General features: G+C 41.3%; 1 protein-coding gene across 1 annotated transcript in view; it reads left to right on the top strand.

Annotated features, from left to right (window-relative positions):
• The window catches only part of LOC121297211 (dnaJ homolog subfamily C member 18-like), a 35,902-nt gene that overhangs the window by 2,729 nt on the left and 5,240 nt on the right, over positions 1-27,933 (top strand). Inside the window, exons 2-6 of the mRNA XM_041223356.1 lie at positions 4,920-5,082; positions 5,454-5,599; positions 24,200-24,388; positions 26,773-26,885; positions 27,717-27,826. Of these exons, the coding sequence (XP_041079290.1) occupies positions 4,920-5,082; positions 5,454-5,599; positions 24,200-24,388; positions 26,773-26,885; positions 27,717-27,826 (721 nt within the window). The remainder of the gene's footprint in view (positions 1-4,919; positions 5,083-5,453; positions 5,600-24,199; positions 24,389-26,772; positions 26,886-27,716; positions 27,827-27,933) is intronic.

The following is a 27,933-nucleotide window of genomic DNA, read 5'->3' as shown; positions in this document are numbered from 1 at the left end:
CACAATTAGTTGAATGGAGTCCACCTGTGTGCAATTAAGGTGTTTCATATGATTTCAGGTTAAATACACCAGTCTCTAGGAGGTTAGTACATTTCCTAACAAAAACTACATCATGAAGACGAAGGAGCATTCAAAGCAAATATGGAATAAGGTTCTTCAAAAGCACCAATTGGGTAGGATATAAGAACATTACAGAGGCATTGAATATCCCCCAGAGCACAGTAAAGTCCATTATTAAGAAATGGAGAGAATTTGGCACAACTGTGAATCTGTCTAGAACAGGCTGTCCTCAAAAACGGAGTATCTGGGCGAGAAGGGCACTAATCAGGGAGGCCACCAAGAGGCCTATAGCAACTCTAAAGGAGTTACAGTCTTCCACGGCTGAGCTGGGAGACACTGTGCATATGGCAAAAATAGCCCGGGTGCTATTGTTTTTTTTTACTTGTTTGTTTACTTGAAATACACACACAATTTAACCTACTGTATTTCTTTGTTTTGTAGTTAATTCACTAGAGTAAAGCAAGGCCCTTCTTAATTATGGAATATTTTTCAACTTTAATACAGTGCTACATGTAATGGCTTTGATAACATTTTTAAAACGAATATCCGAACAGATATCTAAATCTTGAACGAATGTCCAAACATGAAAATTCATGTTTGTCCCAGCACAACAAAAAAAAAAAGCAAAATATAAATAGATACTGATCAATTTTTTATTTTGCACTCAGCAAAAAGAAAAATAACATTAGTGACTGCTACTGCTGCTCCTGATACCTGGAACCTTTGCGTGAACCAGCGCATCAACATCTGGATCAAATAACTGGGCTGAGGATATCTTGAGTATCGAGTTAAGTTGAGAATAACATTTTGATTTGTTGATATTCATGACGGAGAAAGATTGCTGCTTCTCAAGACACTATTTCAGCAGCATTTCTTCAAAAACTCAGAACATCAGAAAATGGTTTTGAAGAAACAGCTATTTTGTGAGCAATCACATGGCTTGCCTTAACAGCAGCATCACTTATGCTACAAGCATTAGTAAACATGAATTGCTGCTTTTTCAGTAGCTGTGCTAATTCAGAGTATTTATCTTCACGTACCGTTCTTGTATGTGTATCATATTTCTTGCCATGGTTTGCTTCATAGTGTCTTTTAATGTTGTATTATTTCAAAACAGACACATGTTGCTTACAAATAAAGCACATTGGCTTTCCATTCATGCCCTCAAAGAAATATGAAATTCCCCAATTTTCTTGAAACATGCAACACTCTTGTTCCACCTTTCTCTTCACAGAGAAAGACACAATGACACTACAGAACCTTGTTCTGCTATCGCTGGTGTCGTCTACATGAACCAGCGGATGCACTGCTGTCTCACCCACGTGGTCGGCAATTGACAGTAACCGCACCAACATGACATTTTCTGTTGCTGATGCAAAGGTTTTGGGTTAGCTTTGTATTTTTTTAACTGTCACCCAGCCCGCGCTGAGCGCCAGGGTATCGGATCATGTGGGCCAAACAAAATGAGTTTGACACCCCTGTGCTATGTGGATGCTTCTCTGTGTGAAGATAGAGGGCAAAATGGATGCAGCAAAGTACAGAGAAATCCTGGAGGAAAATCTGCTGAAGTCTGCAAGAGACCTGAGACTTGGGAGAAGATTAATTTTCAGCAGGACAATGACCCCAAACATACAGCCAAAGCCACACTGGAGTGGCTTAAAAAAAAAAAAAGGTCAATGTCCTGAACCTCAATCCAATTGAGAATATGTGGAAAGAGTTGAAAATTGCTGTTCACCAAAGGTCCCCATCCAACTTGACGGAGCTTGAGCAATTTTGCAAAAGAATGGTCAAAAATTGCAGTGTCCAGATGTGCAAATCTGGTAGAGTCTTATCCAAATAGACTCATGGCTGTAATTGCTGCCAAAGGTGCCTCTACCAAATTTTGACTCAAGGGGGTGAATACTTATGCAATCAATTATTTTCTGTTTTGTGTTTGTAATTAATTTAGAACAATTTGTAGATTTTGTTTTTCACTTTGATATTCTGGACTTTTTTTTGTGTTGATCAGTAGCAAAAACTCCTAATTAAATCCATTCTGATTCCATGTTGTAACACAATAAAATGTGGAAAAGTCCAAGGGGGTGAATACTTTTGAGAGCCACTGTCATTTTTAATGTGTGTATTGAGGTTCTGTCTTTGTAAATGTTTTATTTTGTCCTCAAATTGGAAATTTCAGGGAATATGCCACCTCAATAGCTACTCTCATGTAATAAAAATCAATTTGTGTGACTGCATCCCCCCCCAGTGGTGCAAACTTATTTTATATGGACTATACTCAGCCCTAAAATATATCCAAAACATAAAAAACAGTAGCCAGTCCTCAATAGAAATGAACTTGCGAAATCAGGCAAAAAGTTAATTCTAAAGTACTTGTTTTGTCACTGGTGTGAAAGGAAATGAGTCATGTACAAATGTTCATGCAACCCTGCTTATCGGCGGCCGCAATGACGTACAGTGGGAAACAGGAAACACTGTATACAGCATCTTGACTGCAGAACCCTTATCCTGTATTGTGGCATTTTACAAAAGGCCAATTCTGAATGTAGTTGTTAACCTCAGTATTTCACATGCTTGTTAAGACAGCCAGCCAGGGAGGAAGAGGTACAGACAGTGTGGATATTTGTTGTCACAGCTATATTTGAAACTTAACTGTATATTTTAGGCCAACATAGTGAAGCCCAGTGTTTGCTCTCTTGAGTATTCAGGGCAGTAGCACAAAGTTCAGGTGGTAAGCTAAGTGTGCTGCAGGAAGACGACTCTGCTTATTTCTCATGATTTAGTGTTAGGGAAATTTAAATTTGTACAAAACCTTCCAACATGTATAGTGACAAATGAATGTGACTGGAAGTAGGGTATTTATAGCCGCAAATAGACAGTTTACTAAACTGTATCCCTAATTTATATATATATATATATATATATATATATATATATATATATATATATACACACACACACACACACACATACAGCTCTAATTAAGAGACCACTGCAAAATTATCAGTTTCTCTGGTTTTACTATTTATAGGTATGTGTTTGGGTAAAATGAACATTTTTGTTTTATTCTATAAACTACTGACAATATTTCTCCCAAATTCCAAATAAAAATATTGCCATTTAGAGCATTTATTTGCAGAAAATGACAACTGGTCAAAATAACAAAAAAGCTGCTTTGTTGTCAGACCTCGAATAATGCAAAGAAAATAAGTTCATATTCATTTTTAAATAACACAATACTAAAGTTTTAACTTAGGAAGAGTTCAGAAATCAATATTTGGTGGAATAACCCTGATTTTCAATCACAGCTTTCACGCGTCTTGGCATGCTCTCCACCAGTCTTTCACATAGATGCTGGGTGACTTTATGCCACTCCTGGCGCAAAAATTCAAGCAGCTCGGCTTTGTTTGATGGCTTGTGACTATCCGTCTTCCTCTTGATCACATTCCAGAGGTTTTCAATGGGGTTCAGGTCTGGAGATTGGGCTAGCCATGACAGGGTCTTGATCTAGTGATCTAGTGGTCCTCCATCCGCTGTGTGGCATGGAGCATTGTCCTGCTGGAAAAACCAATCCTCAGAGTTGAGGAACATTGTCAGAGCAGAAGGAAGCAAGTTTTCTTCCAGGACAACCTTGTACTTGGCTTGACTCATGCGTCCTTCACAAAGACAAATCTGCCCGATTCCAATCTTGCTGAAGCACCCCCAGATCATCACCGATCCTCCACCACATTTCACAGTGGGTGCGAGACACTGTGGCTTGTAGGCCTCTCCAGGTCTCCGTCTAACCATTAGATGACCAGGTGTTGGGCAAAGCTGAAAATTGGACTCAGCAGAGAAGATGACCTTACTCCAGTCCTCTACGGTCCAATCCTTATGGTCTTTTGCAAACCTCAGCCTGGCTCTTCTTTGCTTCTCATTGATGAAGGGCTTTTTTTCTAGCTTTGCACGACTTCAGCCCTGCCCCTAGGAGCCTGTTTCGAACCGTCCTCACCGTGCACTTCACCCCAGCTGCCGTTTGCCATTCTTTTTGTAGGCCACTTGATGTCATCCTGTGGTTGCTGAGTGACATTCGAATGAGTTGGCGGTCATCCCAGTCAGTGGAGAGTCGTTTTCGCCCTCTGCCGGTCTGTAGCTTTGTTGTCCCCAATGTGTTCTGCTTGACCTTGTTCTTATGAACCACCCTCTTTGAAATTTTAAGGATGGAAGCAACCCGACGCTCACTGTATCCCTCTGCCAGTAAAGCCAGAATTGAACCCTTCTTTTCCTCACTCAAAACTTTCCTTTTCAACTCTTTGGGCATGGTCAATAGTTATTTTTTGATTCCAATTACTTTTGAGTTACGACTAGCACTGTTTTGCCATCCAGCTGGTCCTATTGCAAGAGGATAGTGATGACCACAGGAGTGGTTTTTATACTTTTCCTCGTTAAATAAGATTTGGTTCAGGTGATCCCCTAATCAGTACCTCATTCAGTAGAATGAGGTGTGCCTGTGTTGGAATTCAACAGACACTGGAATGGAATGGCAGCCATACATGTAGAGATGCTGATTTAAGAAAAATTTGCAGTGGTCTCTTAATTTTTTCCAGAGCTGTGTGTGTGTGTGTGTGTGTGTGTGTGTGTGTGTGTGTGTATATATATATATATATATATATATATATATATATATATATATATATATATATATATATATATATATATATATATAAAACCTAGCTTACAAAAGTTTTAAATAAAGTTTAAGATCTGGTTATTTGCAATGGATTGTAAATTACATTACATAGTTGATCAATTATATTTTTACTTCTGATGTCCTCTGATTGACAAATAACCCCAAATTGTCAAATGTATTGTTTGTTTGTAAGCTTTAATAGATGCAATCACACGGAATGGGAGTGCAGCTGGTGAAGGGAGTAGCATTCCTGAATATCAAGGAAGGAGGAAGCCTGGTAATGAAGAAGAGCCTGTACATGGAACAGTGGGGGGCACGCAGAGCTACACTGAAGAGCAGGTGCAGGGCGTTCACAGGTGGGTCAAGGGCTTTCTGTCTCACCAGGTCCCACAGCAATTCATTCTAGGCAATGAATGTGTTTTAAGATTATACCAATGAGTAGAGCAGGAGCATGCCTGTGGTTTCATAACACAGACTTCCACAGTAAAGTACAAAGAACTACACACAGACAACAAAGCTGAATTTGTGCCTGTTTCACTTGAACGCCACTAATTCAGAATGGCACTTATAAGGTGCTGTGCACTTGAAATGCGTGATACATTAGTCAGGGTTTTCACCTGCTCAGGCAGGGGATGCAATTGAATTTGCCCTTCCATACATAAGTATGTTCCACTTACATTTTTACATCTAGAGAATTGTTCATCTAATAATGTGGGTCTGTTTTTAGGATAAAGAAATGTAAGGATTATTATGAGATCCTGGGTGTAACCAAAAATGCCACTGATGAAGAATTGAAGAAAGCCTACAGGAAACTGGCACTGAAGTTTCATCCAGATAAAAACTGTGCCCCTGGTGCAACAGAGGCATTTAAAGGTATGCATTTACAGTGTATTATAAGACGGCTTCTCTTACTTATATGGAGATTCCAAGTAGCGTTTTTTAGGGGAATAGCATACCCTGTGGTTAATATATAGCAAGTTAATGAAAATACAGTTTAATGACCAGAGGACACAGTTGGAAATGAAATAGACACTTCTTCACACAGACAGTGGTGAGGTTATGGAAGGGGCTTAGCTAGTCATGTTTTTGAGGCTGAATCAATTTGATCCTTTAAGACCCAACTTGAAAAAGTTTTGAGATAATTCATCTACTAGGAACTGGACGAGCATAAATGGGCCGAATGGCCTCCTCTCATCCATAAGCTTTCTTATGTTCTAATAGATAGTAAATATTTCTAAGTACTAAAACAAAACAAAAAAAAACATTTAACATAAATCTGTAGAATCATAATTGGAGACGAGCAGTATCCCAGAAACACTGTTCGCATCATAGCTCTAACCAGCGGTCCATATAAGCTGCATACGTTTTTTACGCATTAAAAAATCTGAAATATAGACGAAATTTAGATTTAATGCATGAAAAAATGCTTGGAAATTTTGCAGCAAAGCTTGTCTGCCTCCCCTCCCGCCTCCCCTAAAACTTCCACTAACAACTACATCTCCCAGAGTATAATGTGTTCAGTTTCTATTAAATTGTACACAAGAAAAACCCAACAAACATCCAATCTCTGGCTAGCCCGCCAGCAGAACTCTAGATCCCCCCGGTTTGTAACATCAGGGCAGTAAAAACGCACAAATGTCTGACTACCTGTCCATGTAGCAGCATTGCCTAACTCATCTAGGGAGACGCCATGAAGGAAAGCCCACAAAGTTGTCTGGCACCTGGTACAATGGGCCGTAATATCCCCCGGTAACGGGGAGTCCGTCTGTTCATACGCCAAGCGTATCGCATCTGTCACCCAGTGCGCTAGACGTTGCTTCAATAGGGTCTGACCTCTAGACCCATAGCAGACAAACAGCTGGTTGGACTGTCTCCAGGATGCCATCCTATCCAAATAACAGCGCAGAGCCCGAACTGGGCATAGCGTGTGTTGTCTACGGTCCTCCTCTGACTCATGCAGGGGGGACTGAAAGTTTCCAAAACCATTGATTGGTTAATATGGAATGAGGATACCACCTTTGCAAAAATGTTAATGTTACCCGCGAGTCATTTCCAGTGAAAGCCATACATGTGTCATCGATGGACAGCGCATGAAGCTCACTTACTCATCTGGCAGAGTAATGGCTATTAAAAATGCCACTTTCAGTGAAACAGGGTGCAGTTCTGCTGACGCCATGGCCTCAAATGGGGGACCTATAAGGCTCCGCAGTACCAGTTCTAGATCCAACTTGGGGACCATACTTTTCATGGGAGGACGAAGCCTCTGAGCTCCTTTAAGAAATTGCACTGCCAGAAAATGTGCCCCAGGGGACACAGAGTCAGTTTTGTCATGGCACACTGACATTGCTGCCAGATATACCTTCAAACTGGACGCTGATTTTCCTGCAGCAAACAAGTGTTGTAAGAAGGTTAATATCATCTTAATCAGGCAAGTCACAGGATTGTGACCTTCGGCAAGGCATCATTCTTGAAAAACTTTCCATTTATTTGAGTACTGGGCTCTAGCGCTCGGCGCTCTAGCAGACTGTAGTGTCTCTACTACTGCATCTGGCAAACCTCGTCTAAATAGACAGCTCCGTTCAACGGCCAGACCCAGAGTTGGAGCTGGGCTTGGTTCGGGTGCTATAGTAGCCCCTCCGCTTGGCTCAGGAGGTCCTTGCGCAGCCTCGGCCATCTGGGTGCAACCAGCAAAACCTGTGCTCTCTCCACTCTAATCCTTTCTAATGTCAGGGGTAATAATGGTAGCAGAGGGAACGCATACAATAGCCCCTGTGGCCAGGGGTGAGCTAGCACGTCTACTCCCAGGGGGCCCCCGTCTCTCTCCATGGAGAACCATAGGGGGCAATGAGTGGACTCGGCTGTGGCAAAGAGGTCGACTCGTGCCAGTCGAAACCTCTCCCAGATCTGTTTCACCACTTGAGGATGCAGCCTTCATTCCAAGCTGTCTGGAACTCTTCTGGACAGGAGGTCTGCTGCCTTGTTGTCCACACCGGGGAGGTGAACTGCCCTGATGGAACGCAAGTTTCTGTGCGCTGCGTGGTGAAGGCCTGGCAAATGCAGGTGGCTTTGGTGGTTTATGTAGACTACCACTGTAGTATTGTCTGTCCAGACCAGCACATGTTTGTTCACTGCTTCGTTGCTGCCAATGTCCCTTCCACTGACCTCTTATTCCTCTCCCATTCCAGACCTCTCCCAAGCCCAGGCTGGAGGCGTCTGTAGTGATCACTTCCCTTCTGTGAGGGGATCCGAGGGGAGACTGCCAGGACGGAGCCACCACTCCAGTGTTTTTTCCGGCATTTTCTGGACACTCGTACCAGCCGGTACCGATCTCGGACCAGTTGCACCTTGAGCGTATTTACCCAGGCTTGAAGCCGGCGCATTCTCAGCAGCTCTAGTGGAAGGATTCTCAAGGTGGCTGCCATCAGCCCCAACAACCTTTGATATACCTTGACCTGTAGGAGAGCGTCCTCTCTGAATAGGGAGAGTGTGGTCTCCATTGAATGAGTCATGTCTTCCGACAGTGAGGCAAGCATGTTCACTTCAGTTTGATCCCCAGAAACACTGTGGACTGAGACGGTACGATGTTGCTCTTTTGTTGTTGTATTGATAGCTTTAACTTCGTCACATGATCTGTGACCTGTTTTGTGTGTGTCTGTGCGCGTGCTTTTGAATGCGCGCAAACTAGCCAATCCTCTAGATAGTTCAGGATCCGAATACCCCACAGCCTGAGTGGAGCCAGAGCTGCATCCATGCACTTTGAAAAAGTGTGGGGTGCCAGCGAGTGGCCAAATGGAAGCACGCAGAATTCGTACGCATTGTCTTGAAAGGCGAAACGTAGATATTTTCTGTGCGCGGGACGGATTGGGACATGAAAATAGGCGTCTTGCAGATCGATCAATGTGAACCAGTCGCCCGGTTGGATGGACTGGATGATATGCTGTGCTGTCAACATGTTGAACTTCCTCTGTTTGAGGAACAAGTTGAGGACCCTGAGGTCCATAATTGGTCTTTCTTAGGCCCTGGACTCTGCTTCTACCTGCTTGTCTACTCTGGGGTGGAGGGCAATGTTCAGAAATTTCGCCCAGGCAGGCTGCCCGTGCTACCTTGGGAGCTGACAGTAAACCGGAAAGTGCCAAAACTTGGAGGCAACATCCGTGGCCTTGTGGGACTCTCATCAATGGTCGCCCCAAAAGTCTGCCCCGATGTAATGGGAGCGTCCAGTAGTGCCACCTTCTCGGTCTCCATGACCTTGGCTTGTGTCATCCACAAATGGCGGCGAGCGGCCACCAGCACCGCCAGCAACCTCCCCTGGGTTGCTCCAGGAGAAGCGCACCAATTCCAGGACGTCCTGGCATAGGGGGAGGGCATGCTGTGGGTGCCCTTTCTGTTGGCAGAATCGGTTCCCCTTTCCCTCTTGTTCTGCTGGCCAGGAAACGTTCATGGCTGCAGCTGAATGCTGCATTAGGGCCCGGAACTCTTCCCAATAGAGGTGATTGGGCCCGAGACGTCCCATCTGGACGCCGACAAGGACAGCTCACCTGGGGTAAGGGGTCTAGGCAGACGGGATGGGGAACGAGACTGTGGGGACTGGGGCTGTCCTGTGCTAGGGGGCAGCCTGCCCTGAGATTTCAGTAGGGTCTCCAGCATGGTCTGCTGAGCCCTTACAGTCTCTGTCAGCTCCACAAAGCATGGGCACCTTCGAGGCGACTGTGACGGTGAACGTCTGCGCCTGCGTGGAGAAGGGGAGCGGTGCCTGAACGGCGACCACCTGTCCCCTCAAGTGGTACCGCCTCAGTGGTGACCATCTCGCCTCCCTTGGTGTCTGCGCATCTGTACCGGTGGTGGGGTAGGGGAGGGTGACCCAGATGCGCATGAGAGCTCCCTGGTCACTGTAGCAGGGGGGGTCCTGGGTGACCTCTGCGGAGGATCTTTGACCACTGATCTCATTCTCCCCTGGTTGGAGGAGAAAGACTCTGCTAGGGATAGGGCTGCTCTCCGTCGCTTAGTTCTCTTTGAGAACTTCCGACATGGCGAGCAGTCCAGCTCACCTGCCAGTGCTTTGGCCGTGTGTTCTAGCCCTAGGCATCTGGCGCAGAACCGGTGCTCATCCTGCCTTGGTAGCTTCGCCGCCCATTGGTCGCACGGGTGGAACCCAGTGGAGCACCCAGCTGATTGGACCAACATGGTTTAGCAGATGAACTGCTGCGATCAGTGCCGATAGTAGCGAGGTTGGTGCCGGGCTGTAGATGCTTTTGAGCGATCCACCCATGCTGAATTAATCGTGGCCGAGATTGGCATCGAGGTGAGCGCTGTTGGTGCCGAGTCAGTCGGCATCGAAAATAGTGCGGTCAGTGCCGAGTCAATCGGTGCAGAGATCGGTGCCGACGTGTAGCGTGTCGGTGCCGGGCTATAGACTGGCTCGAAGCTATTCCCCGGTGCCGAATCAATCGGAACCGGGATTGACGTCGAAAGAGAGCGCGGTCAGTGCCGAGAGGTTGATGCTGAGGTCGATGCCGATGTGTAGCGCGGTCGGTGCCGGGCTGTAGACGGCCTCAAAGAGGTTCACCGGTGTCAGGAACAGTGCCGAGAAAAACGCTGTCGATGCCGAGACAGTCGGTGCCGAGCTGTAGGCGGCGCTGAAGATGTTTACACCGGTGCCGAGTCAATCGGGACCGGGTAGGCACTATTTTCTTAACCTCGCAATCGGCGGGAAAAACCGAGGTCGATGCCGGGATATGCAGCCGATTCAGTCAGCATGGTGGTCTCCTTACAGCACCACAGCAGCTCTCCACACAGTGTATCAACTCCACAAGGCCTTGTGTAGTGAAAAGAGCAATGGCCGCTCGCTAATCCCTTAAGAGGGGTCGAAACCAGCTGTAGTCAGAAAACTGACGCGAGAATAAATTGAGTGCACGTGGATTTTATTTTAACTTGCGGATAAAACCAACAAATCAGCCAATTTCGATTCAGGAAAGCAAAATGCAATCTGACCTGTCTGAGGATGTTCCTCTTCAACAGGAGGTGGGAGGGACTTCCCCTCACAGTAGCTAATAGGGCAGCTTTTTTATATATGCTCAGTGATTGATGGTCAGAGAGGCTCTTTCCATTAGGTAATGGTTGTCATTCGAATTGAAAGGGAACTAACCATCGTTAGTGGCAACTGCTAAAAAATGGTACCGGTACTATTAAATGGACTGTTTTATAACTTACTAATGCATTAGCTTATTTTATGTATATGTATGGCTTTATATTGAAGTTGTAACACTGAGTTTAAGAATGTAATGTTAACATATAAGTCATGTAATTAATGTGCAGTCAGTGTGATACCTCGAAAAAAATACGCTGAGCTGATAAAGAACCTTGTAAAACACACATATGGTTGTATACTGCAGTAGTTCAAAGTAACATTGCAGTTAAAATGGAAGGCTCTTTTTTTTAAAAAAAAGGAGGCTGTGTGGTCCAGTGGTTAAACTCCAGGGCTTGTAACCACAAGGTCACCAGTTCAAATCCCACCTCTGCCACTGACTGACTCACTGTGTGACTCTGAGCAAGTCACTTAACCTCCTTGTGCTCCATCCTGCAGATGAGATGTTAAGTCAGTGTCCTATTGTAAGTGATTCTGCATATAATCCACAGTTCGAAGCCTACCTCTGTAAAGCGCTTTGTGATGATGGTCCATTATGAAAGGTGCTATATATATATATATATATATATATATATATATATATATATATATATATATATATATATATATATATATATAAAAAAAAATGATGTTGTTATTTTTTAATGCCCACCCCATTACCATTAAAGATTGTACAGTATTTATCGAGCTTACTCATGACTTCAAGGTAATTTTGCGTTTTACCCCCTGAAAATACATTTTACTCTCTGTCTGTTAAAATTAGAGGGGAAGTTACTCCCAGACACAAAACCTTATCTGGAGAGCTGGATCTAACTTCATTTTCCTAAAGGTCTATTGGATTTTCAAATGTACTTTTTAAAAGGTATTTACTAATTAATAATAATAATAATATCTTTTTATATAGCGCCTTTCATAGTGGGCCACCATCACAAAGCGCATTACAGAGGTAGGCTGTGAACTGCGCATTATATGCAAAGTCAATTACAATAGGACTACATTGATTGATCACTCCTCCAGGTATTTCAGTGCTGCACTAACAGTGTGTCCCAGTGTTCCACTTCAGGAGTTTATAAACTGCTATGTGAAGTAACAAAGCGTGAGTCTTCTGAGAATATTTGTAAAAGCTGCTTTTCCAATGAGTCACCTATTTTCAATGTCTCTACCTTCTTTCACATGACCTCTTGGAGTGCAATACAGGACTGAAATGTCTGGAAGGAGTGATAGGTACATTTGGTTTTAGTAACTTCAAAATTACAAATTCTAATGTTTAGCATTATGATTTTGTCTTTTGTATAAGAAAATGTAAATCCTATAAGGTAAGATTGGTTGCTATTACTTTGTTAGCGCTATACTGTAACAAGCATGTGAGCTGTGTAAAAGGTATCTCTCAGACACGAGCCAGCTGGCCATGTCCAGCATCAGCAACATCAGAAACCTTTGTATTGGTATGTAACTGAAGTGAGATATATAACCCAGTCATTACTGCGTCAACATGGGGCTGATTATAGAGCAGCTTGCCTTGTTAACATTGCAAAGAATATACATGAAAGTTTATACATGGAACGTAAATAAAAATGACATTTTGAACTGTGAATATTAAACAAAGAGCTGATGGGAATCAGATTATGGATTGCATTGACATGCACGACAGGAAACACAATACGAAAATGTAACCCTAATACATCTATACCACTACAAACCAAAAGCTTTTATACATACAGAGCATCATTTATAAATCATAGGTCCTAGAGTCATGGCTGATGTAAAACTACAGCAACATGTGGAAATGAGTCAGAATGTTTCTCAACTTGAGAAATTCTTTTGAACTAAGTAACTGACTGGGATGAGAGAAGAACACTGTTACGTGTTTTAAAAAAAATCAGTAGTGTTTTTTGTTGACACAACAGCTTGAAGTAATTAGTCCTAGTAATAGTGCAACAGTTTCAGGCCAGTCTATATTGATTGGACAAAAAACAGAAAGCCCTTTTATGTGTAGCACATGGTTTTGTGGTAAAATGTAAGTGTTCTGGAAACTCCTGGGGTAAAATCCAATGACACTCGTCACTTTGACCCAAGGCCAGATTGGGTTCATGATTATAGCCAAATGCAGCTGAAGTGTCTGTGCAATGATCAATGCAATTATTGTGTTCACTATGTGGAGAGTGACAGATAGACGGACACGATCAGCCCATAAGATGCTCATGAGAGACCCTAAAAAGAACCGTTTTGTGCCAGTTATTTTATAAAGCTGCAGATATCTCTAAACCATTTGTGGTGGCGATTTCTTCATATTTGAAGGGTTATGTAAGTCCTGCACCCTAAGTGTATTGCTGACAATGACATTGACCTCTAATATGTAAACATCGCAAATGAAGAACTGGCTTCTATAAGCAGTTGCCAAGCGATAATTGTCTTCAATCAATATTGCCACGTCATGTACTGTAAAATTATGAGGTGACTAATTCACACGACTTAAATTGTGGTGAATTGTTCAACTCGGTTCACTTCACGGTTCAGTTCACTTGCAAAGCTGTAACTACGGCTATATTTACATGCCTGGATGTGCTAATGGAGTAAATGTGCTTTTGAATGGCATACTTGTGCTTCTGTTAGCCTTCACTGGTGTGTACAATTAGACGACTGACATAGTGAAGTTTTCACTTTCGTGAATGGAGTACAGGCCTTTCTAAGGTGTGTGGAGCTACATGTTGCCTTATTGGCACGATATATAGTGTTACTTTATGTGCAGTTGACCTGCAGACTTCCATTTGAAATACAAACCTCTATCATGGGGGCCATTTTAACTACTTCTTCAATCAACCAATCAATCAATTTTTATTTGATATAGCGCTCTTCACAATAATTTGTCAAAAGGTGCTTCACAGGTACAACATAACAGTAATTAGTAATATACAAGCAATAGCAAACATTAAAACATTTCAAAAATCTATTACAATGTAGTGCAACACTCGGTAAAAACATTACTTATTAAGATGTGAACAATAGATTATGAAAGTGTGTCCTCTATCATGTTTTAAAAATTGCAACAGCTGATGCCTCCCTTAAGGAAATAGGCAGTCGATTCCATAATACGGGGGCCCTAAAGCCAAATGCTGTACCACCTGTGTTGTTTTTTGAAACCTTAGGGACAGTAAGCAATCCTGCATCCTGGGATCACAGTCATCATCTAGGTATATGTGGGATTAAAATATTATTTAAATGTGAAGGATCCAAACCGTTTAATGCTTTGTAAGTAATAATCATGACCTTAAAATCGACCCTAAACCTTACAGGAAGCCAGTGTAGGGCTGCCAATACCGGTCTAATGTGGTCATGTCTTCTACTTCTTGTTAAAACCCTGGTAGCAGCATTTTGTACAAACTGCAGTCAGGATAACACATATCTGGAATACCAGAAAGAGCATTGCAATAATCTAGTCTGGATGTTAGTAAAACATGCACCAGTCTCTTAGCATCTTCCATGGAAAGAAAGTGTCTTAGTGTAACAATAGTTCTTAAATGAAAAAAACACTTTAGTTACTTTTCTAAGATGAGGTTCGAATGAGAGATCTTGGTCAAAAACGACACCCAGATTTCTCATTTCTGACCTCAACTTAAATGGGAAGCTGTCAACTGCAAGAACATCTGAATTTCATATGGTTTAATTTTTGACTCCCAATAGCATTACCTCTGTTTTATCAGTTTAACAATAAATAGTTTTTTGACATCCATTGCTTAATGTCTGCCAGACAGATAGTAAGGATATTTGAGATTTGCGGTGTCACCTGGTTTAAGGGATAACTCTAATTGGGTATCATCTGCACAACAATGAAAGTTGACTTCATGTCAGCAGATAACATGAGCCACAGGCAGCATGTAGAGGATAAGACAAAACACTATCCGACAGTCCAGCACAATTCTCAAGTTGTCCAATCAGAATTGAATGGTCAATGGTATCAAAAGCTGTGCTTAAAGCAAAAAGAATAAGAGAGGGTGAACCCTTGACAGGAGAGATCGGCACATCTTTCACCACTCTGACAAGAGCAGTTTCAGTAGGAATGTGTTCAGTTGTTTAGCCACTGCTCTCTAGAACTTTGGATAAAAAGGGGATATTTGAGATAGGCCTAACATTATTAAGAACATTTGGATCTAAGGTTGTTTTTTTAAGTAACGGTTTTATGAACGATAACAAATGACAGGGAACCATTTATAATACTCAAGACGATGTTATCTGTCCTAGAAAATACTTCTTTACACAATTTAGTGTGATCTAAAGTGCATGTAATTGATTTGTCCCATAAACTAAGTCAGTCAGATCAAGCTGGCCTCATCTAGGATGAGTGTGCTATCTGAAATCTGATTTCTTATGTTAATACTTTTATAGTTAGTGATCCATGAAGTCATCATAGCCTGCTGGTAATTGGGTATTTACGGAGGACTTCTGTTTGTTGGTTAGTTTAGCGATTGTTTCAGAGATCATGCAATAATTATTTTTATTTTTTTCTATCATAGTTGTAATATGATGATCTAGCTGAAAACAGAGCACCCCTAAATTTAATTGGACCATCTTTCCAGGCAAGATAAAATACCTGTAATTTGGTGTTTTTCCATTTATGTTCTAGCTTACGACATGCACGTTTAAGCTTCCGAGTTAAACCACAGGGGTGATCTTTTGAAAGCTACTTTTTTTTTTTGTTTTAAGGGGTACTACAGTATCTAAAATACTACTTAGGGTGGAGTTGTAGCTGTCCACCAATACATTGACTGATCCTGAATGAATAGGTGCTGAAGCAGATAAAGCTTTCAAGAATTTTTCAGTAGTGGAGCAATTAAGGGACCAAGTTTTAGTATAATATTCTAGAGGTTTTATTGGGATAGGTATTAGTAGTTAAATAATAGCAGAATGGTCTGAGATTGCAAGATCATTGATAGACACATTCTGGATTAAGTATATGACCATGAATGTGAGTTGGGCCAGATACATGTTGAACAGATCCAACAAACAGACTCATTTAATCTTTTCTAAGGCAATCTCCATCCATGTCAGTATGTATTTTGAAGTTGCCCAGAACCACAATTCTATCATTCATGACAGAGAGCATCGTTTGCCAAACTCAGTCAAGAGCTGAGTTGGGTCTAGGAGGCCAATAAAAAGCTAGAATATAAATTAACCATGAAAGATAAAATTTCAAATGACAAGTATTCATATATATGTTTATGAATACGGTTAAACTCATTACCAAAAGCTGCAGCAAGACCGCTACCCTGACCTATCTTCTGTTCATTGTAACTGCAATGCTGTAGCAATGCAGGTGACTTTGGGACTGGATAAAGTAGGACAATCAGAAACTCCCAGTTATCTGTGAAGCCAGTATTCTCAGATATTTAGATAGCCAGTGATTAAGAGAAAAGAGTCTGCTAAAGGCTTCACATCCCTTCCTAGGCACAGGAAGAGGGCCAGAAATAATTATATTGTAACATAATTGTTTTGCTTTTAGACAGAGTGATTTAAAAATGTTCCTTGAGATTCTCAGATTTTCTAAGTCAAACATCATTGGTGCCTACATGGACAATCAACCCAGACACTTGACCATGCTTTTCAACCAGGTTTTCCAATATTTCAGCAACAACAACTGACTCTAGCGCCTAGACAGCATTCACAGATTCCTTTTATGTATTTGCAAGTACTGGGCTGACATCTGTAACAATAGTCATCCACCAGGAGCACCTTGCTAAAAGTAGTTTCATGTCTCTCATGGTAAACAAAAGGGTTAAATCTATTTCTAGTCTCAATATTACATGATACAGGTGCAGAAACCCTGGTGTTTTGAACCCCCTCCAACGGCCTACCGAGCGATCTCTATTCACCGGCAGGAATAACGAAAGAGCTTGTTCACGTCGTGCCGTGGGTGCAGGGGAGTTGGCTGGTGTCAAGGAGGGAGCCCACGAGTTCAGAGTATCTGCTGTAACTGAGATCCCTTCTATACCATCACCAGAGGGATTAATGGGGCATATGTATGCAGTATTTTAAAAATGAAACCTATCAATCCATTTCTCAGACTTATTGATATCTCAATAGGATGAAATGTGTTCTTCCAGTGAACATGTTTTCTCTGTAGGAATTTGGTTCAGGTTACGTTTTTTACAAGTGAAGCTATTGTCATATGCAATATAACTAATTACAATAAACATCCTACATGATAAGCAGGGATCCTAGGAATCCATTTGCTGCAGAATAACACGGAAAAACGTGGATTTTCTATAATAACACGGAAAAACGTGGATTTTGTATGTTTACTGAGATTTTTTTGTTTTACACTTGGGGAGTGGCAAAAAACATGCAAGGCTTTTTTTGTTTGTTAGATAATAACCAAATCAATACACGTGATTTCCATTACATGAGAGTAGATGTTAAAACTTCATGCTGATTTGAACTCTGCTCTCGCCAAGATAAGCACCAAGTAAGATGTAGCTTTACAGTAAACTAATGTCCATTCATTCATCTCCATCCATTTGCGTTTCTTTCTATCTGATGATGTAGATATCCTTCTGCCCAGTATTGATGGCTAAAGTGTAATGTTGGCTCCAGGGATCAGCTTATTTTGCCTCCCTAGCACATCAGCAAACACAACGGCTGCGATGTTGGCTCCAGGGATCAACCACGGTGCAGTCTCCCCAGCACATCAGCATGACAACCGTCTGGATTGAGCTAAGTAGGGTAGACTTAGACTGGGGCCCTCAAGTGGGCTCCTTCCATCCACGACACCTCAAGAGGGCTCGACAGTGATTCTGTCGCATCAGCACCACCCCCTCCGTCCCCCACTCAACTCTGCCCAGCTTACTTACCCGTACATCAGCGTTGCTTTCTTTCTGTTGTGTTTGAGATCCCCATCCAGAATCTTTCCTTCTCAACCACAGTCAGTTGCTGCTCCTTTCTGCTGCTTCAGATAAGTTCTTCACTGTGTGACGCAACTCTTGGCCACTGAACCGACTTATCTCTAAGAAAACGGGTCGTAGAGTGTGCCACAAATCCTCGACGACCCACCTCCACTGGGTAAACCCGGACTCTCCATCCTTGCTGTTCCACTTTAGCAGCTAGTTGAGCATAGCGAAGTTTCTTCCTCTCATATGCCTCATCCACAGCATCCTCCCATGGCACTGGTAACTCTACCAGATGAACAAGGAGTGCTGATCCAGACCACAAGACAATGTCTGGTCGAAAGTTAGTGGTGGCAATCTCAGGTGGAAAAATAAGCCGTTAACCAACATCTGCCAGCATTTTCTAGTCTCTAGCAGCTTCCAGTTGTTCTGGGCAAGGCTTGATTTTAACACCTTGTTGGTTGCTCTCCTGGATGGAAGAATATTGTATTTTGTGTGTAATGCTTTGATGGAACTGGGAGCAACTTATTGGTCAGGTTACGCTTGTGTACCAATACTGAGGCCAAACATCGCAGCACCTGGTCATGGCACCAAGTAAACCGTCCTTAGCTAAGACCCACTTTACATCCTGTCAAAATATGCCTTAATGTTGCAGGTGATGAACACAAAGGACATGAGGGATCCTCACCCACCCAGAGGCTTAGGTTCTGTGGTAATGGAAGAACATCATATGTTGATCTGATGAGGAAACTGGTCCTGCTGTGTTCCATTGTCCATAGGTCTTGCCAGCCGATCTTGCGTTGTTCCACACTCTCCCATCTCACCCATTCTCCCTGCTTGGCCTGGGAAACGGCCTTTACACCCCTGATCGTCTCCTCCTGCTTTTGCAACTCGTTGACTACCAGCTTCCTCCATTGAGTTGGGGTTGCCTTGTGCCATGTAGGAGGAACAGAACTGAGACCAAGACCTCCTCTTTCATGCTGAACTTACCCTATAATATCACCTCAGCCTTAACATCTTCCACAGCTTTCTTTGCCGCCCACTTTCTTCCAGTTTTTAACACAGGTGCTGCCTGCCTTACATATTTGTCACGTGAATCTACTAATGTCATTTCCAGACCTTGGCGCACTTAAACTCATTTGTTAGAGCAGAGACTGGTAGCTGCGGTATTCCTTTACCATAAAGTTCCACACCTCTGAAGCAGTGTGGAACGCCCAATCATTTCCTGACATGTGAACTGATTAAAGCTTCAAGCTTCTCAACTGTTGTCAGGGAAACATCATACACAGTCAGTGGCCACAGCAATCTTGGCAGTAGACCAAACTGAAAGCAACAGAGTTTCTGTTTGCCTGGTAAAGCACTGCTGTCTATGCTCTTTTACCCTTCCACTGCTTGTTGTCTAACTTCTCCCACACAAACGTTGTCCTTTAGATCCCCATCATACCATCTCCCAAGACTTTTCACTGGCTTCACGGACTCTGCTGGTATTGCCTCACCATTAATGTAGAACCTTTTATCTACTAATTTACCTAAATTACTTATTTTGCTTAAATATAGAGATGCTCCTTGATTTAGTGGGCTTGAATTGCATTCGTGTCTATTCAATGTTATTGGTTAATTTACCCAATAACCGATTAGTTCAGGCTGCTGTTGTAGTCATGGTTGTCATGTCATCAGTGTATGCTCGAATTGGTGTTAGTCGCATTCCATAAGCCAAGCGCTCTCCTCCCACTATCCATTTTGATGCCCTAATAATTACTTCCATTGCCGTGGTAAAAGCCAGTGAAGAAATGGTACATCCTGCCATTATTCCAACTTCTAGGCATTGCCATGTAGTGCTGAATTCTGATATTGAAAAACTAAATTTCAAATCTCCCAAGTAGGCTTTCACTAAATTTGTTATTGTCATCGGTACACTGAAAAAATCAAATGTTGCCCAAAGAAGTTCATGTGGCACCGAACCATATGCATTCGCGAAATCCAGGAATATCACATGGAGCTCCTTTCTTTCCTTTTTAGCCAATTTAATTTGTTGGTAGATTACGCTGATGTGTTGTAAGCCTTCTGGGAAACCTGGAATGCCTGCTTTTTATACTGAAATGTTAATGAAGCAGTTCTTTAATAGGTAGGTTGACAATCTCTGAGCAATAATGCTGAAGAAAATCTTACCTTCTATGTTTAATTGGGAAATAGGGTGAAACTGACTGATGCTTGTAGAATCTCTTTTGATATAAAGACTCCACCTGCCACGGTACCATGCTCTTGGTACAACCTTTTATTCCCATGCCACTTTCATCAATTTCCACAGGATTCATAGAACTCCAGAAGCACTTTTGTATACTCTGTACGGAACTCCATTAGGCGTTGGAGATGATAACGCCGTTGCTTTTTTCACAGCTTGCTCTACTTCTTTCCACTTAGGTACACCGTCTTCCATTTGGTATTCCGGTGGATTGATAGGTGGGATGTCTGAAGCAATTGACATAGGCTCCTGCCTTTTTTAATCTGTATACGTTTCCTCCAAATATCTCTCCAGCTCAAGCTTAGTTGCTTTTAGTGTGCCATTTTTCTCACTGGTGAATATCTTCTTTACAAATTTGAAATGTAGGCATTGAAGAAACCAAGGCTTTTCAAGCTGTATGGAACACAGCTGATGTAAGCTGAGGTGGATAGTTGCAGGCTGCTGCTGGTGAGAAGCAGAGACTGGCAATTCTTTAAATGTGAACCAGTGAGTTTCGTGCTGTATTCGTAATTTTAATTCATTATTAAGTATACACTAATGCATCTTATTTGAACTATAGTACTTTTATTATCTTAATACAAAAGTAATATAGTTTATTAATACATATTCTTTCCACAAGTAGGCACACTAATTATATTAGTGTTGTTAAGTACAATATATGTAATGGATACCGATATTTCATTTTAGGACAGGTGTTTGCCCTTGAATCGTGATATAGAACATTAAGTACAGATTTACTTCACAAGGTTACACTTTTTTTAGTAGAACTTTGTTTTGTGACTAAATGCATTAGATAAACCTGCATGGCTTTTATCACTCGTCTACTGGTGTTCAGCTATTCTGTAATTTGTAAAGGTACAACTGATGATTCTTTCACTGGTATACAACCTATCTCAAAGGACTAAGTCCACTTCACATTCCCTTTCCTTCTTAAACTTTTTAAGCACTCATTACAGTGAACTCTTGCAGTTTCGAGACGTCTTTGCTGTTAGGATATGAAAGTTTGTGGAAATTACATGTAACCATCTCTGCTAATTCTTAAAGATGTCAGGATGTCAAATCATGTACCAAAAAATTAGAATCAGGAGACACTTCTAATAGTTTCTCTTGTTAAAGCTCATTGGCATAAATGTATTAATACACTGTGGGGATATTGAGCAAAATGGTTGAATAAGAAACCAAGTAAACCAGCTGTTTGCAGCTCATGTTGTGTTTCTGGTGAATCCAATTTTAAATAAATGTCTGCCATATTAAGGTCATGTGACTAAGTTTCTTCTGAATAGAGGCAGTACATGTTGAGTTATTGTCTTTATGTTTAGTACACAGCTGTGTTATTTTCTTAGTTACATTACCAACATAACCTCTGGACAAATTACCATGCACTTTGACACTTTGGGTCAGATTTTGAGTGAACGCTGTAAAATGCAAGTGTAAGGGCAAAGTATTTTTCGTTTTCGCTGGATTGCACCATCCTCTTCATGCTGTGATTTTGAAGGGAGTTTGAGCTGGGCACTGGTGTATTTCACTAGCACTGACCAGGGATGTAGATGCACGCCGAAGGGGTTTGGTTGTGAGCTAAAGATATTCCTTCAATCAGAAAATCAGTATTTATTTTATAATGTGCCTTTCATAGTGGACCACCATCACAAAGTGCTTTACAAGATGGTGAGGAATAATGCATAATACATTAAATACAGTGAAATAAAGTTAATAGTACCTTTAAATACAAACAGTAAAAAACAATGCAAATACATTAACTACCAGGCTAGGATGTGAATTCTAAACATGGATGCATGTGTCATGCAGAATCATATGAATAAGATTGAATGAAAAACTTGAAGTAGCAATTTAGACAACAGCTAATAACATATATCAGACTTGAAGAGCATTGAAAGCAAGCGAGAACAAGTGGGTCTTGAGAGTTGATTTGAAGAGAGTGACTGTGGGAGCTACACGCACTAAAGCTGGGAGAGAGCTCCAGAGAGTCAGGTCCATGAAACTAAAAGAGCGCTCTCAGAGTGTGGTGCACTTTTGCTTGGGTATAACAAGCAAGCCAGAGTCAGAGGATCTCAGCTTGCTTCTAGGGTAATAGCGGGTCAGCAGGTTGGAGAGATACTCTGGACCTGCGTGATGAAGGGCCTTGTAAGCAAGCAGGATCATTTTGAAAGTAATCCTGAACTTTACAGGTAGCCAGTGCAGCCGGGCGAGACGGGGTAATGTGATCATGTTTTTTACATCTGGTAAGGATCCTAGCAGCAGCGTTTTGAACCAACTGCAATCAGTTTGTGGTGCGTGACAGAAGACCACCATAGAGAGAGTTGCAGTAGTCAAGAGGAGATGAATGCATGACAGAGTATCTCTGCATCCGGGATGGAAAGGTAGGGATGGACCTTTGAGAGGTTTGGGGGTGGTAGAATTTGACTACAGAGGAGATTTGAGCATCAAAGGAGAGGTTACTATCCAGAAGTACACCAAGGCTTCATACAGTGGGGGAAGGAAGCAGCAGATAGTTTCTGAGGTTCTTTGTTGCAATATTGAGAATCTTGAGTTGAGTTTTCGATCCTACTAGAAGCTGTTCAGATTTGGTATTGTTGAGCTGAAGAAAATTGGCAGACATCCAGGCCTAGATGTCTTGGATGCAAGCTGAGAGCCGGACCATGGCAGAGGGACATCCAGGGTCGAGTTTTAGGTAGAGCTGGGTGTCATCTGCATAGGAGTGAAACACCGCTGTTACAGTAGTATTAAACCCCCGTCCCCCTTCCCCGTCCTCCCCTATTCAATGATATACAAAGTATTGTGGCCTAGTAAGTGAAAGAAATGAAGTATGTTTTTATCATGTTTTCCCAATCACGGGCCAGGATAAAACACTTCAGTATAATCGTGTTACTTAAAAGGTTAAGCTAACTCACTCCCAGCACACACTCACGTGTGCTACAGTAGACAATTCGACCGTGTGTACGTGCGTGCATGTGTGTATTCTACACTTACTTTTTTTGGTAAATTGCATTAATAATGCTAACTAAGATTTCAAATAAATAAATACTTAAATAAAATAAAATATGCACTATCCATAAATTTGTATTTAATTTTAAAAAAGCATCACTCAAAATGAGAGGAATATTTAAAATGTTTCCAGTAAAGATATACACCGGTTTTTAAACAGTGCTGATATCCTCTTTACAACTCACAATAATGCTTAGTATTGTGCACGCAGGCTTTCTCTCTGAGTCAACCATTACACATACTGACTAACATTTACCAACAGGTGGCACAGTTAAATGAGTTACTTGTAGTATAATATTTAAGACTTCTAACCAGTCATTGTAAAAGGAGGTGTATTATTATTATTATTATTATTATTATTATTATTATTATTATTTTTTATTATTATTATTATTTTTATTATTATTATTATTATTATTATTGTTATTATTATGTACTGTAAGTAAATAAATAAAAAGCCCCACCCGCTCTGAGACGTCCACACTGAGCTGTGTGATAGTGAGTGACAGCAGTTAATAGGAATGTGAGTTACAACCAGGATCCATGAAAAGTGTCTGAATTCATAACAAAGTGGCAGTGTTCCGGTACGGCTCCACTACACCCCTGGCATCCTGAGTCATACAGCAGAGCCCTGTCTATTGTGTGCCCTGTACAGAGTGAGTCCAATCAGCCATTCCACCCATTATGAGGTCTCTCTAACATTGGTCAGGAGTAGCATGCTGGAATGCAAGTTAGGCCATACAATACTTGATCCAATGCAAAGATGGGGGAAATATAATAGTTACGTGAAATAAACAATGTGTGGGGTTTGAAACATAGGCAAATTCCAAAAGACCCCACACAGTAAATGCTTAAGTGCAAATTGAAATTTTAACACTTAAATAAATCACATCCAGTAATTTGTTAGGTATGATATATATTGTGAGATGAGGATAAATCTTTATCTTTCAGAGCAACGCTAAAGTTAACAAAGGCATGTTCCACAGCTGTATTATATATGTTTATCGTTGTTTGTCTGTCTCTCCACTTCTGTTTCACTACTTGCTGTTCCCTTTTTGTAATGGAATCGGATGTGTCAGTGTTTCAAATAAACCGGGCACATAGTGTCTTTGTAGTTGGTACACAGCTGTATTCTGTGATTCTCTCAATAAGGTTCTACAGGTGGAAACTGAACTGTGCTGTGTTGTTGTATTTTGTTATATCAGCAATAGGCAATTCGTATGCAGTCCTCAACAATCCAGAAAAGCGAAGGAGATATGATCAGTTTGGGGATGAGCAGCAAATGGAGGGCACAGCGCACACAGCACACCACCACAACTTCTACAGGGAGTTTGAAGCAGACGTCACACCAGAGGACTTGTTTAATATATTCTTTGGAGGAAGGTTTCCTACAGGTTGGTTGTCTGTTCATATACTTTCTGTAATAAATACCACCAATGTAGAAATAAATAAGAATAATGTATAGGTACTGTTGGAAATGATGGTAACACTGAAACACATACCTTAAAGGTGTAAGCAAGGCTGCAGGGGTAATTCTGTATCCAGTGTGCTTGTGTTGCACAACTTCAGAAGCTCTGGAACTGTTTTAGAAATACAGACACTGATGCTGAATAACAATACTGCTTGATGAAGTGGGCCCTACAACACATTACCACAAATCTAAATGCTGAAGTTCAGAAAGTAAGTTTGTATCTGATGGAAAAGGCTGTTTATTCTTCTTTAACTGTATATTAAATAATGTTTAAGGTACTGTACGATACAAGCCACTATTTCAACTGTAACTAGTGAGCTTTCAGGCTGCTTGACCTTGAGTGGAAACTAGCTTTTAACTGTACAATCATGGGGCATAAAGGAACGTTACATTGACTTATCAGCAGAATTAAACTTAGTGAGTCATGAGGCATCTGTACAAGGGGTTCCCTCATTTATGGCAGTACTGGATATCAATAACTCTTTTTGGCAGTCCAGTGACATGGGCCATTCCACCATAAATACTACATTTCATTTTTATTTTATTTTATTTTTTAGTTTAGTTGTCACCAATGGTTTTTACCCCGGATTTCTCCCCAATTAAGAATGCCCCCAATTATTATTTGTATCCCGGTTCACGGCTGCAACCCCCTGGCGACTTGGGGAAATGGAGGCTGGAACACTCATTCTCTGAAACTCGCTCCTGCCGATCCATCATTTTTCGCACTGCGGATCCACAGCGAAGCCACCAGACCTATAGTGCCAGAGGACAACACAGATCTGATGGCTCCCCTGATGAACTGCAGGCACCCTATTGACCACAGGGGTTGCTGGTGCCCGGTGAACCGTGGATTCCCCTGCTGACCTAAGACCTCCCTACCAGGGTGGCGCTTGACTAATTGTGCGCCGTTCTCTAGGAATCCCCGGTCACGGTCAGCAGTGACTTTTTGTTGTATTTCTGACATGTAAATACTCTTCTGTTCTGGTTCTGTTTTTTTTGGAGTCCAGGCAGAACCCTGGAGGAAACAATTGCAAAACAAATGTAACCAAACCAGGGTTGTTAAAGATAGTTGAATTAATTTAGACTGTATGAATGGCAAGTCCCAGAAAAAAAGAATTGTGATGGCTAGTTTGTTTGCAATAAATGGCGCTGAAGAGTTGATCAGTAAAACCCCATAGCTTTCATAATGTCTGTGTACTTCATACTGTCTGTCTGTATGTTCACAGCCAGTCAAGGAGAAAGGGACGTGTTTGTAATCTGACTGACCGCAGTGTAACCTTCCGTTCCAGTTTCTCTGTCCCTCACTCTGTCACTGCTGATAGCTCATGTGTTAATTCATTAGCAGTAAAGAAAGCTTGCAGACAATACTGCATTCTTATACAAGATCCTTCTAGATTCAACATTGTTAAGAAAACCTCATTAGGTATATTTTAATTATATTAAGGAGGCTGTGCGGTCCAGTGGTTAAAGAAACAGGCTTGTAAACAGGAGGTCCCTGGTTCAAATCCCAGCTTAACAGCTGACTCACTGTGTGACCCTGAGCAAGTCACTTAACCTCCTTGTGCTCCGTCTTTCCGTCTCTGCTGCTGATGCATAGTTCACACATCCTAGTCTCATATCTTGAAAAGCACTGTGATGGTGGTCCACTGTGAAAGGCTCTAAATTAAAATTATTATTATTATTACTATTATGATGATTAAAACATTTTATATAATACAGTGTTATTAATCCTGAGGGACCTGCTGACTGAAAAAGCTGTTTTTTCACTTTAACATCTTGTATCTGTGTCCCATATGCAAAATGTAGTGTGTACATAATAGAAATTAAATAAAAGTAATCATAATTTGATTGATAGATAGACAGACAGACACATGTCCATTCAAAGTTTTATTTTTAAACGATTGTAATTAAGCTCTTGATTACAGTTCCGACACTGTCACATCCAGAATGCTGGACTTCGGGGTTGTACTATTAAAACCTGATATAACATTAATATGATTTTGGGATCAGCCAAGCCTTTCTCATAAAAGTACATTGGATGCAGGTCGTACAAATAACAGACTTTTGAGATCATGTGAAGTGACCCTGCAGTGCTTGTCCATTTCCTTCAGCTGAAAGTTTCTTTGGTCAACATTTTTGTGAGACTTTGAACCATGGAATTTTAACAGGACACAGTTTAAAAACACAATCTAAATAGTGTATGTTTCTTTAATTCATTACAGGAGTCCTGGTGTATGGTAACAAAGTTACATTTTGTGTGCAAATGTCACATCCATAATGCTGGAATTGCCCATGTATATTTTGTAGGAAATGTCCATGTGTATACAAACAGAGGAGCAACGTACAGTCATTATTACCAACCCCGTCGTCGTCGAATGAATGAGAGGAGGGAGGAGGAAGCAGAAGAAAATGGAAGTCAGGTATTTCAATGAAACTTTGGTCTATAGTCACAAAAGGACACAGTGAGAATTTCCATATTCTCTGAATATCTGTTACACTTGCACTTCCTGGGTCATTTCACCTCAGCACTGTCTTTTGGGCTAAGCATGTTTCTGGCTGAAAGCTTTTCAGTCAATTGTCTAAGGACAATTCCACCCTCCTAGTGAAATGACCAAGCAAGCGCAACAAAGCAAGGCTTGCAAACAATAGGACCAGATATTAAAATACATGTTTACTATAACGTGTTCATTTTTTCAAAACTGGATATTTGAGACTTGAATGGATGGATTTATTTTGTTAGCTGTGTAACATTAAAGCAATGCTTTGAAAAAAGAGAAAAACTTTATTCCCAGATAGCAATTTCAGAAAAGCAGTGACTAGACAGGGCTAGAAAGCAATGTACAGAGTAACTGGATCTTGGTTATCACTCGTTTTAAAGGTAGAACACAAAGGGTGTACAACATTAAATCATTCTTTCCCTTATGTATCATTCATGTTATTTTGTTATCAATTATTGTTTTCCATTTTCATTGAAACTTGTTTTTAAAAAGGCTGAGCTCAGCGTGGTTCATAACAGTAGTTTTTCTATTGAAGGCCATTAGAAAGTTCTTCTGGGTACTTTCTAGGTACTTTCAGTGTGAGACTTAGGAAAGGAAACAAAAAAAGAGAACTGTAAACCAAGTACTATCATTGATACGTGGGGAAGAAAATGGTTTCATTTTGTGCACTCCTGTTTATTCTACCTTTAAATAGTTCCCTACTACTAAAAACCTTTACTAACAGTTTCTTTTACTCCTTTCTTCTTTTCAAAGAGCACTTTCACAGCATTCCTGCAGCTGTTACCAGTGCTAGTGCTCATATTCATCTCTGTCATAACCCAGCTGATGGCGTCCACTCCTCCCTACAGTTTATTCTATAAACCGTAAGCTGATTTCAAATGTGTATATTTTAGTATGCTATGCTTGCTAGTTCCAGTCTACAGTTTATTCAGTTCTATTTATGTTTTGTAAAAGTTATTCATTGCTTTGC

The sequence above is a fragment of the Polyodon spathula genome, chromosome 22 (genome assembly GCF_017654505.1).
Source record: "Polyodon spathula isolate WHYD16114869_AA chromosome 22, ASM1765450v1, whole genome shotgun sequence".
Taxonomy (NCBI): Eukaryota; Metazoa; Chordata; class Actinopteri; order Acipenseriformes; family Polyodontidae; genus Polyodon; species Polyodon spathula.
Note: the sequence above shows the minus strand (reverse complement) of the source record. Positions and strands in the feature narration are given on the sequence as shown.